We start from the raw sequence: 14,424 nt of genomic DNA on the forward strand, positions 1-14,424 counted from the left end.
TCTTGTTTTCATTTGTTTATCTGTTTCAGAGGGTGAGGGAGGTGATGTGTAATTGTTTAGTCATGTGACAGTGATTGCAATCATCTAACAGTGTAAACATGTGTGGTGTGTGTACATAACGTCAATTCAGCTTTAATCTTTACAAATCTGTTGATCTTAGAAGCATTAATGTCAGTATATCGGTATTGGCAAACATCGGTTATCGGCCATAACAGCGATATATCAGATATTGGTATCAGCCCCAAAGTTTCATATCGGTGCATTGCACTGAAGATTTCTGTTTATTCAACTTTTCAGGAATATTTATGAGCTTCAGGTAAAAAAAATGTCATAGCAGGAGGTCAGAAAATAATGAAATGCAAACCTGAACCATGATCGCATACAAGACTAAACTGTGACCTTCTTTCATCGAAGGATTGCGTAATTATACCAGTCACTATGGTGTCATGTTGTGAGGTAAGTGTCTAACCCACGACTTACAGAATCAGTTCACAGACTACGGTCGGTTTTAAACAATAAATTAATGGAGAAAACAAGGGAGCAGCATAAATGTAGCTGAGATCTTCAACAGGAGTCGGGTGCAGGAATCTGCAGACAGATGGAGGTTAGATCCAGCTTGAAAAGGGCAACAGGGACTTTAGAAAACTGGGGAAGCACTAAGATTGGTCTGTAATTATCATACTGTAGTAAACAAGATTTGTGGTTTTCTTAATTTGAACACTACATTTTATTGACCTTGTAAACATCCATCCATCCATCCATTGTCTGAACCCGCTTTGTCCACGTAGGGTTGCGGTGGGCTGGTGCCTATCTCCAGCGGTCAATGGGCAATCAGGCGGGATATACCCTGGACAGAAAGCCAGTCCATCGCAGGGCAACACAGAGACACACAGGACAAACAATCATGCACGCACACACACACACACACACACACACACACGCACACACACACACACACACACACACACACACACACACACCTAAGGACTGTGGGAGGAAGCCGGAGTACCCGGAGAGAACCCACGCATGCACAGGGAGAACATGCAAACTCCATGCAGAAAGATCTCAGGCTGGGAAGTGAACCCAAGGCAACAGCTCTAACCACTGCGCAGCCGACCTCGTAAACAATACAAGTAAAATAGGTTCTTGGAGTCCTGTCATGCCGGTCAAAATATGCACGATTTTTCTCCGATTGTTCCTGAACGCGTCTAGTTCCGGAAGTGACGCACCGTTGTGTACAGGAACGTTTCCTTTTCACTTTTGGAAGCAGCTTCGTAAGTGTTGTTGCTTTAAAAACGTATTTAAATTGTGTTGTTTATTTTAAGCTTTGTGTTTCAAACATGTTTACTCTCGTAATTATCTTGCATTGGGTTTTAAAAATAGGAAATGTTCCTTAAATTGCATTGTCACCCACGTTAGCCTGTTAGCAACTGATTAGCGGTGGAAGCTATCAAGCTAACTTGTGTTTTAAACAACATTTAGGAGGAAACTGATCGTTAAAGGTTTTAACTCATATTAACATTAGACTTATTATGATGTATATCTAAAATTACTTATTGTAATTTATGAATTGGTCAGTTATTTTCTGCTTTACGTTTTGCCAGAGCACGGCCATCAAAGATGACTACAGCTGCAAGACCAACATTTGAGCCGGCGAGAGGGGGTAGAGGAAAAGGAGAAGGGGATTTGAGTGCTCTTTCTAAGCAGTATTCCAGTCGGGATCTTCCAGGTCACACCAAGATCAAATACAGGTCAGAACAGTGGGTTCCAGTTTCTCAACCTTAAATATTTATTCGAACTACTTAAACTGTGTTTCTTTCATCTCAATTAAAAGGCAGCCTACCCAGGATGCCCCTGAGGAAGTGCGTGCCCGTGATTTTCGCCGAGAGCTGGAGGAGAGGGAGCGTGTAGCTGCTCGTGAGAAGACCAGAGAGAGGGGACCAAGAGGTGGATTTTTCTACTCATAATAAAGATTAGATCCAAAAAGGATGTATGCAACGGTTTCTGGCATAGTTCCTTTAATCTGTATTGTGTTGATTTTATTTCTTCAGAGCACACCACATCATCTTCTTCATCATCATCATCTTCAAAAAGGCCCAGACTGGATCAGATCCCAGCAGCCAACCTTGATGCCGATGACCCTCTCACTGATGTAAGGATTTACATTGCAATACATCCCAGACTTACACTGGATAAAGTTATTAATCCATTTTTACATTACAGGATGACGAAGACGAGAACTCAGATGAAGAAAGTGATGATGACGACACTGCAGCCCTGCTGGCTGAACTTGAAAAAATTAAGAAAGAGCGAGCTGAAGAGCAAGAACGCAAAGTAAAGAGTTTTAAGTTTGTGTTTGCTTTGGCTATAAATGAAAAGTGATGTTATAGAGGATGGCTTAACCTCCGTGTGCTTTTCTTTTGTTATTTAGGAAAGAGAGCAGAAGGCAGAGGAAGAGAGGATTCGAATGGAAAATATTTTGAGTGGAAATCCATTGATAAATTTAGCAGGACAGCAACAGCAGCAGCAGCAACAACAGCAACAGAGCCAAACTCAGAACACATTCAGAGTCAAGAGAAGGTATTTCTTATGTTCACTTGTTACAGCAAGAATGTTGGTTTTTTGTTTGTTTGCATTTGGAAAAACAAATATATTCCTTCACCACCACTAATAATTCTGATGTACTTCTAGGTGGGATGATGACGTAGTGTTCAAAAACTGCGCCAAAGGAGTGGATGAGGCGCGGAAAGAGAAACGTTTTGTCAACGACACGCTGCGCTCTGAGTTCCACAAGAAATTTATGGAGAAATATGTAAAGTAGAGGACTTTGTGTGTGTGTTTCATTTGATCTTTTTTAATTGAAAATGTTTTAGTTTCAAGCATTTTAATTGCAGCTGGCATTTATTTACAGTCTAACTAATTGGAAACCGTACTGTCTGCAGGTCAGTTGCTGTTTGCGTAAATCATGAAAGTTTGAAGCACATTTCAGAATGTGATTTCAGTATTTCTGTCATGCATTTTTCATTATTTGAATAAACATTGACTTTTTTCCCTTGAATTACTTTGCATAATTTCACAGAAATAACAGATTGTGCATTTTTTAATTTTAAAGGGTAAATTAACTTAAAAAGTTAAGTTTTATAAAAAATGCTAGGGGTGGGGTGCCTAAAATCAGCACAGAAATGGGTATGAAGAGTGTTGCTTTTCATTTAACCCTCCACTCCCTAGTGCTTTTTTTGTGCAAAAGGTAATGGGTTTTGCAAAAGTTCAAGGATGTGGCGAGGGTTAAAAGATACTTTGTAACTTGTTCATATTTTTAGATAATTTTCTTGAGCCAGTATGTGCTAAAATAACCCTTCACAGTGTTAATGAAATGCCACCCAGCCCCTATCGCCCCCTGTGGCCAAAATATCCCACTTGCAGCTTCACAGTTGCTGGTCTGATCTGTTGAACTTAGAAGAACTTGAGCTGACATACCTGGCGCTGCAGTCTAGTTCCAGCAAGTTTCCTGCATGGTTTAGATCATGAACACAGCTGATTTGTTTCATTTAGTGATGAATCACTCCTGTAGACACTAATGAAGGCTGGGGAGACATTTCAGTTGTTTTAAGGTGTTAAAAAGATGAACACACAGTGAGTAGATAAGTTTTGGTTCTACAAACGAACACTAGGGGGTGCTAAAAGCAAGCCAAAGATGCCTAATCTCCCTTGAAATCAACATCTTTCAGGCTGACCTGAGGTCTTATAATAAACAAGGGGGCAAAAAATTGCTGTTAAAAGGACAGTTTAAATTATTGGGAATTCATTGTGGGTTAAAACAAAAATAGAATAGAATGCCTTTATTGTCACTGTACAGGTGTAAAGTGAGATACAGAGCATCTCCTACTCAGTGTAAAACAAACATACTTGGGGGGGGGGGGGGTACAGTTCTGCAGCGCTATGTACATATGGACGGTAATGTTATGTATTACAATTATTGCACATGGAATTTGGTATCAATAGATAGTGGTGGTCAATGGAGGAAGAGGGGGGGGGGGGGCTGTGTTATCTGTGCATGTTTGAGTTCAGGGTGGTTATTGCTTTGGGGAAGAAACTGTTTTTGAGTCTGTGGGTTTTTGTATTAATGCACCTGTAGCGCTTCCCTGAGGGAAGCAGTCTGAACATGTTGAAGCCAGGGTGGGAGCTGTCCTTGATGCTGTTTGCTGCCCTACTGAGGCAGCGGGAGGAATAAATGTCCATCAGGGAGGGGAGAGGACAGCCGATGATCTTCTGTGCTGTCTTTACCACACTCTGAAGCCTCACTCTATCCGCCTTGGTGCAGCTGCCGTACCATACTGTGATACAGTAGGTTAGCAGGCTCTCAATGGACGAGCGGTAGAAGGTCAAAAAAGGTAATTACGATAATCAGCAGTTGAAACTGAAAAGGAATCTGACAATGTAAAGTATAGTTTTATACAGCAGAGTCTCACATTTACGTCCAAATGTTTAAATAAAATGTTGAAGCCTGTTTAAATTCACACAGTGAGACAAACTCTCCTAGGCAGTTTTGGCTTGCTTATAGCATCCCCTAGTGTCCATTAGTAGAACCGAAAGCTAAAACTCATCTTTTTAACAGGTGTGACCAAGTCACTGCTTTGCAAGTCACAAGTCTTTCCAGTCAAAGACATCCAAGTTGAGTCCAAAGTCAATGATGTGGAAGTCCAAGTCCTTAACTTTGAACTTTCAAGTCATCTGTCCAACTTTAATTTAATGACGATGATAGTAAATTCCAGAAATAAAGCTTCTTAAAGCTTCATTTATTTGCTCAAACGAGCAGAAAGTGCAACTGAAACGGATTATAAACAAGATCAAACCCAGAACGAATAATGATTTATGATTTTTGTCCATGTCGTGCCACTTTGTACTGAAATATCAAATATGCTTGAGTCATCATCAAGTCAACAGATGCAAGTCGATTCAAGTTGCAAGTCATTGGTGTTCAAGTCCCAGTCATGTCGTAGGTCTTTACAGATTTGATCAAGTCAAGTCAGAAGTCATTAAAATAATGCCTCGAGTCTGACTCGAGTCCAAGTCATATGACTCGAGTCCACACCTCTGCCTTTTAACACCTTAATCTGACAGCTGAAATATCTCCTCAACCTTCATTAGTGACTAGAGGAGTGATTCATCACTAAATTCAACAAATTGGCTGTGTTCATGATTTAGAACATGCAGGAAACGTGCTGGAGGCAGACTGCAGCGCCAGGTATGTCAGCTAATTTTTTTCCAAGTCCCAACAGAGTGGCCACAGGGGTGATAGGGGCTGGTGGCCCTTCATTAACCCTGTAAAGCAGGGGCCCTCAACTACATTTGTTCAAAGACCGGAGTTTTTTCCAGCAGCCACCATGAGGGCCAGATGCTCTACTAAAAAAAGGTCAAGTATTATTTTTGTTTATTTATTAATGTTTAAAATTGCTTCGTTTTCCATCTAAACTGTTTTGATTGTAGTTTTAGTTGTGTTAGGAGAACGTAAACATTTATTCATATTTGGGACATGAATTTTGCTGCTAAACGTTTGGGCCCAAAGGGTTGGGAGGTCAGTGGAAAGGTCTAGGCCGCCATTAAGGTTCACTGCTTTAAAGGGTCATTTTAGCACATACTGGCTCAAGAAGATTATTTAAAATATGAATAAGTGGCAAATTATGACTTAAAAAATTACTTTGCGTAATTTTGTCTAAATCACCGCAACACACTGTCATAGGTAATTTTATATTATCCCTCAATGTGTTGAAGAGGTTGTAGGTTTTTGTATGCACACAGATTAATTTCTGAAAGAAAGAATACGTGTTTGTTATAATTATTTACATTATTAAGTACCTGTTTAACCTGAAGTAAACGCTTTTCAGCTGTGTGTGCCTGTGACGGCCAGCAGAGGGCGCCCCCTCCGACAGAATGCAGGGACAAGGGTTGGGAGGCTGCTGGGAAAAAATGGCAGCTTCCTTTTGTTTGTGGGTTTTTGCTGCGCTGTAGGGAGAGTTTAGAAGCAGTGTCCGGTTGAACTCGGACTTCCTTCGCATACTTTGGGTTTACACTGTCAGTTATCCCATCATCCCAATAGGAAAAACATGGAGAAAAGTGGGAGCATCGACAGTTTGGGCTCAAAGCCCTCCTCCAGACAACCAAGTGTTGATTCATTGTCCAGGTAGTAATTCCTCCACAAATGATTCTTTCTAAGCTAGTTTAAAGCTCTGAGACCACAGCGCTGCTTATTTATAAGCTTTATAACCCGTTTGTAACCTTTCTTAACTCGTGGTTGTTTGTATAGTTTTTATAAGACGGGTGTTAAGCCACCACAAATGAGGTCATCTAAATAAACATGTTGTTCCTGTAAGAGTGGTGTTCTAATAAATGAGGTTTATTCATCTAAAATGCTCAGGCAAAACATGCTTCAGGTTTTGCATCAAAAATAGAAACTAAGTGGTTTTTAAACTAAGTTTTTGAAATGTCAGGTTAGGTGACTGTGGTTTTGGGGCTACACATGTGCTGTAAAATGTGATCAAACGTGTAACAAACGCAATTTATTAAGCTTTATATGTGTCCATCTACTTAAACACTGCGATTTTCTCGTTTAGGTTGACATTTCTAGGAATACTGATGTGAATAAGTGTGAGTCGTTCACATTACAAATGCTCTCAACACCTTTTTTCTAGATTCAAATAGCTTTTAATGACCATTTTTAGAGTTAAATTCTTCAACACATCCATCACCACTTCCATGCACTGATGAAAATCCTACAAAATTAGCTCAGAACAGAAAGAACGCTGACGCAGGTGATGTTAGTTTTAGTAAAGTCTGTTTTCTTCTTAAAAGCAGAAAGAAACTAGGACTATTTAGTTTCATTAGTTATTGTTGTTTTTGCAGGGAATTAAGTCAAATAAAATCTTTTGTTTCACACAGGAAGTTCTTCAGTTGCAGCTTGAGCAGATCAACAAATGTGGCCTTGCAATGTTTGATAAGAAGTGAGGAAAAGCATCACAAGATGATGATGATGATTCAGGGTTGGACCCTGGAGAGATTTTGAGAGACCACTCAACAGACTGGTGTTTCATCACCACGATGATGTGATTTTAAGTTTCTGGGAAAGCTCTAGTGTTGTCATTTTAAGCTTGTAATCAATCATTGATTGATTTTGTTTCATAGCTTGTTTGAGTTAATTCCCTGAGTTTTGAATTCAACATGACGCAATATAAAAGTCAGGGAATGCGTAATATTTTAATAAATATTTTTTAAATATAATTTTTATTAATAAAATGTTGACAAATGTAAGATTTGAAGCCAAAAATAGGTAAAAATTAAAATGAAGTCAGACCTATTAGCCCACATATTTTGTGCTTTGAATGGCTTCCAGCCTCGACCACGTCAGATCTCATCTTATTGTCTGTAAAACTGCGTTGAATCCATTTTTTTGTCTTGTAAGGTCAGCTGGCTGTGCTGGCCATCTGGAATCGGGTTGATTTTAAAATTGTAAATGTATGAGTACGTTTTATCAAAGCCACACTTTGCAAATCTTCATATTTTTAAACGATTTTATCGAGCCAGTATGTGCTAAAATGACCCTTTACAGTGATACTGAGATGCCACTCAGATCCCCACTGCCCTCTGTGGCCAGATTATCGCACTCGCAACTTCAGACTGGTGGTTGGCACTTAGAAAAATTGAGCTGACATGCCTGGCGCTGCAGTCTGGTTCCAGCACATTTCCTGCATGTTTTAGATCATAAACACGGCTGATTTGTTTCATTTACTGTTGAATCACTCCTGTAGACACTAATGAAGGCTGAGGAGACATTTTAGCTGTTAGAGCAAAGTGTTAAAAAGACACACACACAGTGAGGAAATAAGTTTTGCTTTCGATTTGGCCACAGAGTTAATAACTAACACCAGGGGGTGCTAAAAGCAAGCAAAATTGCCAAGTGTGCCTTTGAAGTCACACACAGGCAGAAGCATTATCACCAGTCTATTGTCCTTCAGCAGAGAGCAGTCTCTACACACATGCAGGATGACATTACATCATCAGATTAGTCCTCTTTGTTTATTCTAGATCTTCTCGTTTCCTTAAGTGAAGCTGAGGATTCTCAGCAGCAGTTCAGAAGTTGAACTATCAGAATAAAAGTGTCTGGTTAGTGCAAACACAAATAATATATATATTTTAAATCTGTCATCAGCACTTCCACCTCTCGCTCTGACCGCTCTGCCCAGGCCAAACACCTGTCTGCTTTGTCCTCCGAGTCCGTGTCAACCTCTGCTGAGTTTTCTCCAGAGCTCAGGGTTAGTAGCCTGCATCAATTCACCCTGCATCTTCATTAAAATGAGTGTTGATAGCTGAAGCACAACTCTCTCCTCATTTCTGCGTCCCTCAGGTCAAGCCCAAAGTCACTGCCAAGGTATGCTACTGTGTGAATTTTAATATCTGCACACGAAGCTGCGGAGAGCATCTAATGGCTTAAGGAGGCTGGCTTGAGGCTTGAGCGTGTTGCAGGCTGATTGAGATCAAGCGCCTGCTTTGCATTTAATTGATATTGTTTTTGATGTTTCCAGAAGGTGCTTAGAGATTCAGACAAAGAAGAAGCACAGTTACTTCCAAATGAAACCGTACAGGATATGGGTAATTTAGTCTTCTCTGTTGCAGTTGCAGATCTAATAGAAACAGCCAACAAGAACGGTTCTTGAGTAAATCTGAATGTTGTCATGTTGTGTCTTTAGGTCAGGATGTCACATACTTCTGTCCTTTCACTGGAGCTCTGAGGGGAACGGTGATGGTTACCAATTACAGGCTCTTCTTCAAATCCATGGACAGGGTAGGTGTGGGGAGTATTGTGGATTCATTAACTCTGAAGGACGTTTTTGAATTAGTTTGTTCACTTGTTGGTTTCCAGGAGCCGGCTTTTGTGCTGGGTTTGCCTCTTGGGGTGGTGAGTCGTGTGGAAAAGATTGGAAATTCTTCGACCCGCGGAGATGTGTCGTATGGAGTCGTTTGTAAGGTAAGGTGGACGAATGAATAAAAGTGAGTCGTGGCACAGAGCTGCACAGACACGCAGTTAAAAATTTAACACAGATTTTATTTGGTTGAATGTGGAATCATAAGTAGCGTAAACAACCCTGCAGGAGCCTGCTGTAGCTAGCACTAACAACAAGCTAACGCTAACAAATAAGCCACAAATCAACAAGATCTACACCATTGAACAAACAATGTTATTACTTACAAGTCCTGTAGCAACAATGCCAGGTCACCATCAGCCCATGATTTCATAGCGTTTTCAGCCTCCTCAAGCTAGTGTAGACCATGCAGATGTTTACTCTGGTTTTAGCTCTTTCCTCCACCTCCAAAGGTATTACGCTCGGAACACACCAGATGCGGAAGCGCAATGATGCGCCGCAAAGCGCAGTGGAACGACGAGCGCTTCAAATCGTGCCCTTGTTAACCTACGCTCTTGGTCACTTTAGCTGCGAAGCGCCACGAAGTTTCGCGCCATAAAGGCTCGCGCCATGCAGCGATCGTTTCGGGGTGAGCTCTAATTATTTCGTGAGCCTTCAGTGAGCCGCGTCAATTCTGGCAGGAAGTCAAACCAAAGCAGAAGAGGCAGGCCGGTAAATTTAATAAAATAAAAGACATTTTTCAAAATAAAATGCCACGATTGATAAATATGATCATTTTCGTGTATCTAAACAGACTAGAGAGATTACAATGAACAAACGTGCGCGCACACACACACAAACACACACACACACACACACACACACACACACACACACACACACACACACACACACACACACACACACACACACACACACCTCCCTTGCTCACTGGATCCACTGCAGTTTGCATACCGGCCGAACAACTCGACCAAAGATGCTATTTCCACTGCACTTTACCTTTCCATCTCCCACTGGGGACTCTTACATCAGAGTGCTGTTCATAGACTTTAGCTCAGCACCCGACACCATTATCCCCTTAAAACTGTTTGACAAACTCAGCGAGTTGGGACTGAGTACCTCTCTATGCAAATGGATACTAGATTTTCTGTCAGAGAGGCCTCAGTCCCTCCAAATCGGTACCATCTCCAGCACCATTAGGCTGAGCACAGGAGCTCCTCTGGGCTGTGTTCTCAGCCCACTGTTGTTCACTCATCTGACACAGGACTGCACCGCCCTACACATCTCTAACCACATCGTTGAGTTTGCCGACGACACAACCACGGTTGAACTCATCAGCAGCAATGACGAGTCAGCATACAGAGATGAATTTCAGCAGCCAGTGCTCTGGTGCAGATGATTGTCGATTTCAGGAAGATTCGCTCCATCCACATTCCACTCAGCATCTGTAGTTCCATGGCAGAGACCATAAACAGCATCAAGTTCCTGGAAGATCGCATCTCAGAAGACCTCACCTGGTCTACTGACTCCACCTCCATCACCAAATAAGCCCAGCAGCACCTCCACATCTTGAGACACCTGAAGAGAGCCAACCTCCCTCCTCCCGTCCTCACTATGTTCCACTGGGGTACCATAGAGAGCATTCTGACCAGCGGTATTCTCGTGTGGTTCGGCAAATTCAATGTTGGTGATCTCAGCAAACTACAACGGATCGTTAAAGCAGCTGCCAAGGTCATTGGAACACCTCTCCCTCTGTTACAGGACATCTTCCATAACCGTTGCATCAGTAAGGCCTCCAGCATTGTGCATGACCCCTCACATCCCTCACATGGACTCTTTTCTGTCCTTCCATCCGGCAGATGCTACCGCAGCATCGGGGCCGATCCTCCAGACTGCAAAATAGCTTTTTCCCACAAGCCCTCAGACTCCTGAACTCACTAACAGTCATGCCTCTTCCCCTACACACCCTCATGTAAACTGTTAATCGTCTCACACCACTGCACCTGTAAGACATGCTGCTTTATGGACAATGTCTGCTATTTTATGAACAATGTAGGTTATTGATAAGCTTTCTATGGTCACTTTTACTCCAGTTTTATGAGCTATTTTATTTTTTCTTTTTAAACTACTTTTTAAACGTATTTATTAGCGTCTAAGTTGCACTGAGGAAACTGGATCCTCGTCATCTCGTCCCTCTGTATGCTGCATTGGATATAGCAGAGATGACAATAAAGTTTACTTTGACTTGACTTGACTAAATACTTTACTGTTGTGAGAGAAAATGTTAATGCAGCTGCTGTCTTTTGAAGTTGGCTCATGGCCTGCTGCTCCTCCGTTCTGCAGGACATGCGTAATCTACGATTTGCACACAAACAAATGGAGGACACACTCAGGAAGTCCATCTTTGAAGTCCTGATGAAATTTGCGTTTCCTTTTTCCAACGGCCTGGTGAGTGACTCATTCACTATTTTGCCATCTTTGCAGCAAGTGACCAAATAATCCATTACTCCACCACTCTCATCAGCAAATCTTTGCCTTTGAATATGGACAAGTCTTCCCTGAAAATGGATGGAAGGTGTATGATCCTGTCTCAGAGTACAGAAGACTGGTACGTTACAGTGAGTCTGGTAACTCGCAGGTTAAACTAAACTAATTACAACATTTGTTTAATAATGAAGGGGATACCTAATGAAAGCTGGAGAATAACAAAAGTCAACGATCACTATGAGCTCTGTGACACCTACCCGTCCACCCTGGCTGTTCCTGTCAACATACCAGACGAAGAGCTGAAGAGGGTGGCAGCTTTCAGAGCCAAGGGGAGGATTCCCGTAAGGATCCCTACCATCAGCATCCCTGTGCTTGCCCTCTCTACTGTGCTTGTTCTGATGTCCGCTCTGTGCAGGTGTTGTCTTGGATCCACCCAGAAAGTCAGGCCACAATAACGCGCTGCAGCCAGCCGATGGTCGGGGTGAACGGGAAACGCAGCAAAGAGGATGAGAAATATCTCCAGGCGATCATGGACGCTAATGCTCAGTCCCATAAACTTTTCATTTTTGATGCCAGACCCAGCGTCAACGCTGCTGCCAATAAGGTTTTTTCTTCTTCTAAAAAACATTAAAGGTTGCATGTAGCTGCAAAAGACTTCATTCTGCAGCAGAAAACTGTCTCACTTGTTCTTTCAGATGAAAGGAGGTGGGTTCGAAAGTGAGGATGCGTATCAAAATGCCGAGCTTGTGTTCTTGGAAATTCACAACATCCATGTGATGAGGGAGTCGCTCCGCAAGCTGAAGGACATTGTTTACCCGAACATCGAGGACTCGCACTGGCTTTCCAATCTGGAGTCCACCCACTGGCTCGAGCACATCAAGGTGAGCGTCAACAAACTGATGTTAAAATGGAGATGATTGCAGTTGCGTCCCTTTTATTTCTGGTTTTATAGCTGATCCTAGCAGGAGCGCTGAGGATTGCAGACAAAGTGGAGTCCGGGAAAACGTCTGTGGTGGTGCACTGCAGCGATGGCTGGGACCGCACGGCTCAGCTCACCTCCCTGTCCATGATCATGCTGGACGGTTACTATCGCACCATCCGTGGTTTCGAAGTGCTGCTGGAGAAGGAGTGGCTGAGCTTTGGTCATCGCTTCCAGCTGGTAAATACATGAAAAAAGTCATTTCATTTTACAAATCCTGCAGAAAACATTGGCCAGATCTGACGCGTCACCGATTGTCCATCTGATCCTGTCAGCGCATCGGTCACGGCGATAAAAACCACGCCGATGTAGACCGCTCACCCGTTTTTATTCAGTTCGTTGACTGCGTCTGGCAGCTGACTCATCAGGTAAGCTCTAACAGTAACAAAACAAGACTTTGATTTGTCAGAAAGCTGTAATATTAATTGGGTGGATTATGTTAAAGTTTCCAGCAGCTTTTGAGTTTAATGAATACTTCCTGGTCACCGTCCTGGATCACCTGTACAGCTGCCTGTTTGGGACATTTCTGTGGAACAGTGAACAGCAACGACTGAAGGAAGTAAGGTGGTTTTGTTTCTTAAAAATAAATAAATAAATCAAGGAGACATGCAAGAAGCCAAGTTTAACAAGTCCACCTTTCATTTTAAAGGAGATCCCTAAGAGGACGGTCTCTCTGTGGTCCTACGTCAACAGCCAGCTGGAGGAGTTCACCAATCCCTTGTACGTGAACTACTCCAACCACGTGCTGTTCCCTGTGGTGGGTTTACGCCACCTAGAGCTTTGGGTCGGCTATTACATCCGCTGGAACCCTCGCATGAGGCCTCAGGTATGCCACAAAACCTGCTTTTGCTTTAACTCACTTTTCAGCAACTCCACAAGTACACTACACTCTACATGTTACCCCCCCTTTCTTCTGGAAGGAACCTGTTCACCAGCGCCACAAGGAGCTGTTAGCAAAGCGTGCAGAGCTTCAGAAAAGAGTGGACGAGCTGCAGCGGGAGGTGACAAATCGCTCTGTTTCTTCCTCCTCTGAGAGGGCGGGCTCACCCACCCGCTCCATCACGCCAGTGCAGACCTTCGTTTGACACAACTTGATGTTTGTGACCAGCTCAGAAGCAAAGTCCTTCCTGTGAGAGGCCACAGGAGGCATGAAGGAAGCGTGAGCCAAACACGTAATTGATACACTACCAACAAATAAAGCTGTGTAGAAAGGATGTGTGACCAAAAAAGGGCTATGCACCCTGTCGACTTACCTGCGATCAGGGTTTTTATTTAGATATAGTAAAAAATAAATACTCGGGTTAAATATTTATGCCTTACGTGCTTCATAGGAATACTCATTTAAAAGCACTACAGCTGATAACTTATGAATATTCTGCAAATGCTTACATTAAAGCTTAAACCGTCATTAAAGTAAATTAAAGAGGTGATTATATGTTCCTCTAAAATATACAAAATCATTGCAATGTGCATTGAAACCCTAATAAACGGTTGTGACCAAATAAATACGTGACTTTTTTACATTCCCCTAACTGAGCAACTCAAGTTTTCTAGGTTTACAATTTCTAAGAATCAAATATTATTTATTATCTTGCAGTCCTGACTTGTACTTCTAACTCGTTCCCTCTCACATTAAAGGTCTTTCCAGTTTTTCTCTAATAAGCTGCAAAAAGATATGCAATCATTCATTTCTGCCAAGTTATTCACTGAGTGTGTTAGTGTCGGCCTTTAAATGTGGCCACTTTTTACAACATGCTTGTTTTATAATAACTTAATGTGTAATGACACTTTTGTTTTAGTTTAATAAATCCAATAGTTAAATGAACACTCATGCCTTTTTGAATAATTGGGAGTCTAACCAGTTTGTGTGCATGGTTAGTGAATGATGAAAACACATTTTTCACTGTGTGTGTGAACATTCATAATCTGAGTTAGCCTCAGAGCTGCGCGTGACGCTGATGGAAACACAGCACACTTCTTAAATGTAGTGTGGCTCTAAAAATCACATTTTAATCTTGTTTTATTTCTACAGAGTAGCTTTGT

General features: G+C 42.1%; 2 protein-coding genes across 3 annotated transcripts; both read left to right on the forward strand.

Annotated features, from left to right (window-relative positions):
* The first annotated feature begins 1,123 nt into the window (after positions 1-1,123).
* Positions 1,124-3,058, forward strand: cwc15 (CWC15 spliceosome associated protein homolog). 2 transcript variants are annotated; one of them, XM_015960983.3, is made up of 7 exons: positions 1,124-1,274; positions 1,605-1,751; positions 1,835-1,947; positions 2,052-2,152; positions 2,224-2,334; positions 2,432-2,580; positions 2,692-3,058. In XM_015960983.3, the coding sequence occupies exons 2-7, from the start codon at positions 1,621-1,623 to the stop codon at positions 2,819-2,821; spliced, it is 735 nt and encodes a 244-aa protein (XP_015816469.3). In that variant the 5' UTR covers positions 1,124-1,274; positions 1,605-1,620; the 3' UTR covers positions 2,822-3,058. The 2 variants fall into 2 exon arrangements, with proteins under 2 accessions (XP_015816469.3, XP_054586576.2); XM_054730601.2 differs by lacking the exon at positions 1,124-1,274 and adding an exon at positions 1,360-1,502.
* A 2,904-nt stretch (positions 3,059-5,962) lies between these two features.
* On the forward strand, positions 5,963-13,632 carry mtmr2 (myotubularin related protein 2). The gene is made up of 16 exons (XM_015960984.3): positions 5,963-6,181; positions 8,204-8,306; positions 8,399-8,422; positions 8,577-8,643; positions 8,742-8,836; positions 8,915-9,019; positions 11,259-11,363; positions 11,440-11,523; positions 11,594-11,743; positions 11,818-12,006; positions 12,098-12,283; positions 12,355-12,561; positions 12,657-12,749; positions 12,827-12,940; positions 13,031-13,207; positions 13,302-13,632. Exons 1-16 carry the CDS (start codon positions 6,105-6,107, stop codon positions 13,464-13,466), a joined length of 1,941 nt encoding a protein of 646 aa, XP_015816470.1. The 5' UTR covers positions 5,963-6,104; the 3' UTR covers positions 13,467-13,632.
* Positions 13,633-14,424: the final 792 nt, after the last annotated feature.

This window comes from Nothobranchius furzeri, chromosome 10 (assembly GCF_043380555.1).
Source record: "Nothobranchius furzeri strain GRZ-AD chromosome 10, NfurGRZ-RIMD1, whole genome shotgun sequence".
Lineage (NCBI taxonomy): Eukaryota > Metazoa > Chordata > Actinopteri > Cyprinodontiformes > Nothobranchiidae > Nothobranchius > Nothobranchius furzeri.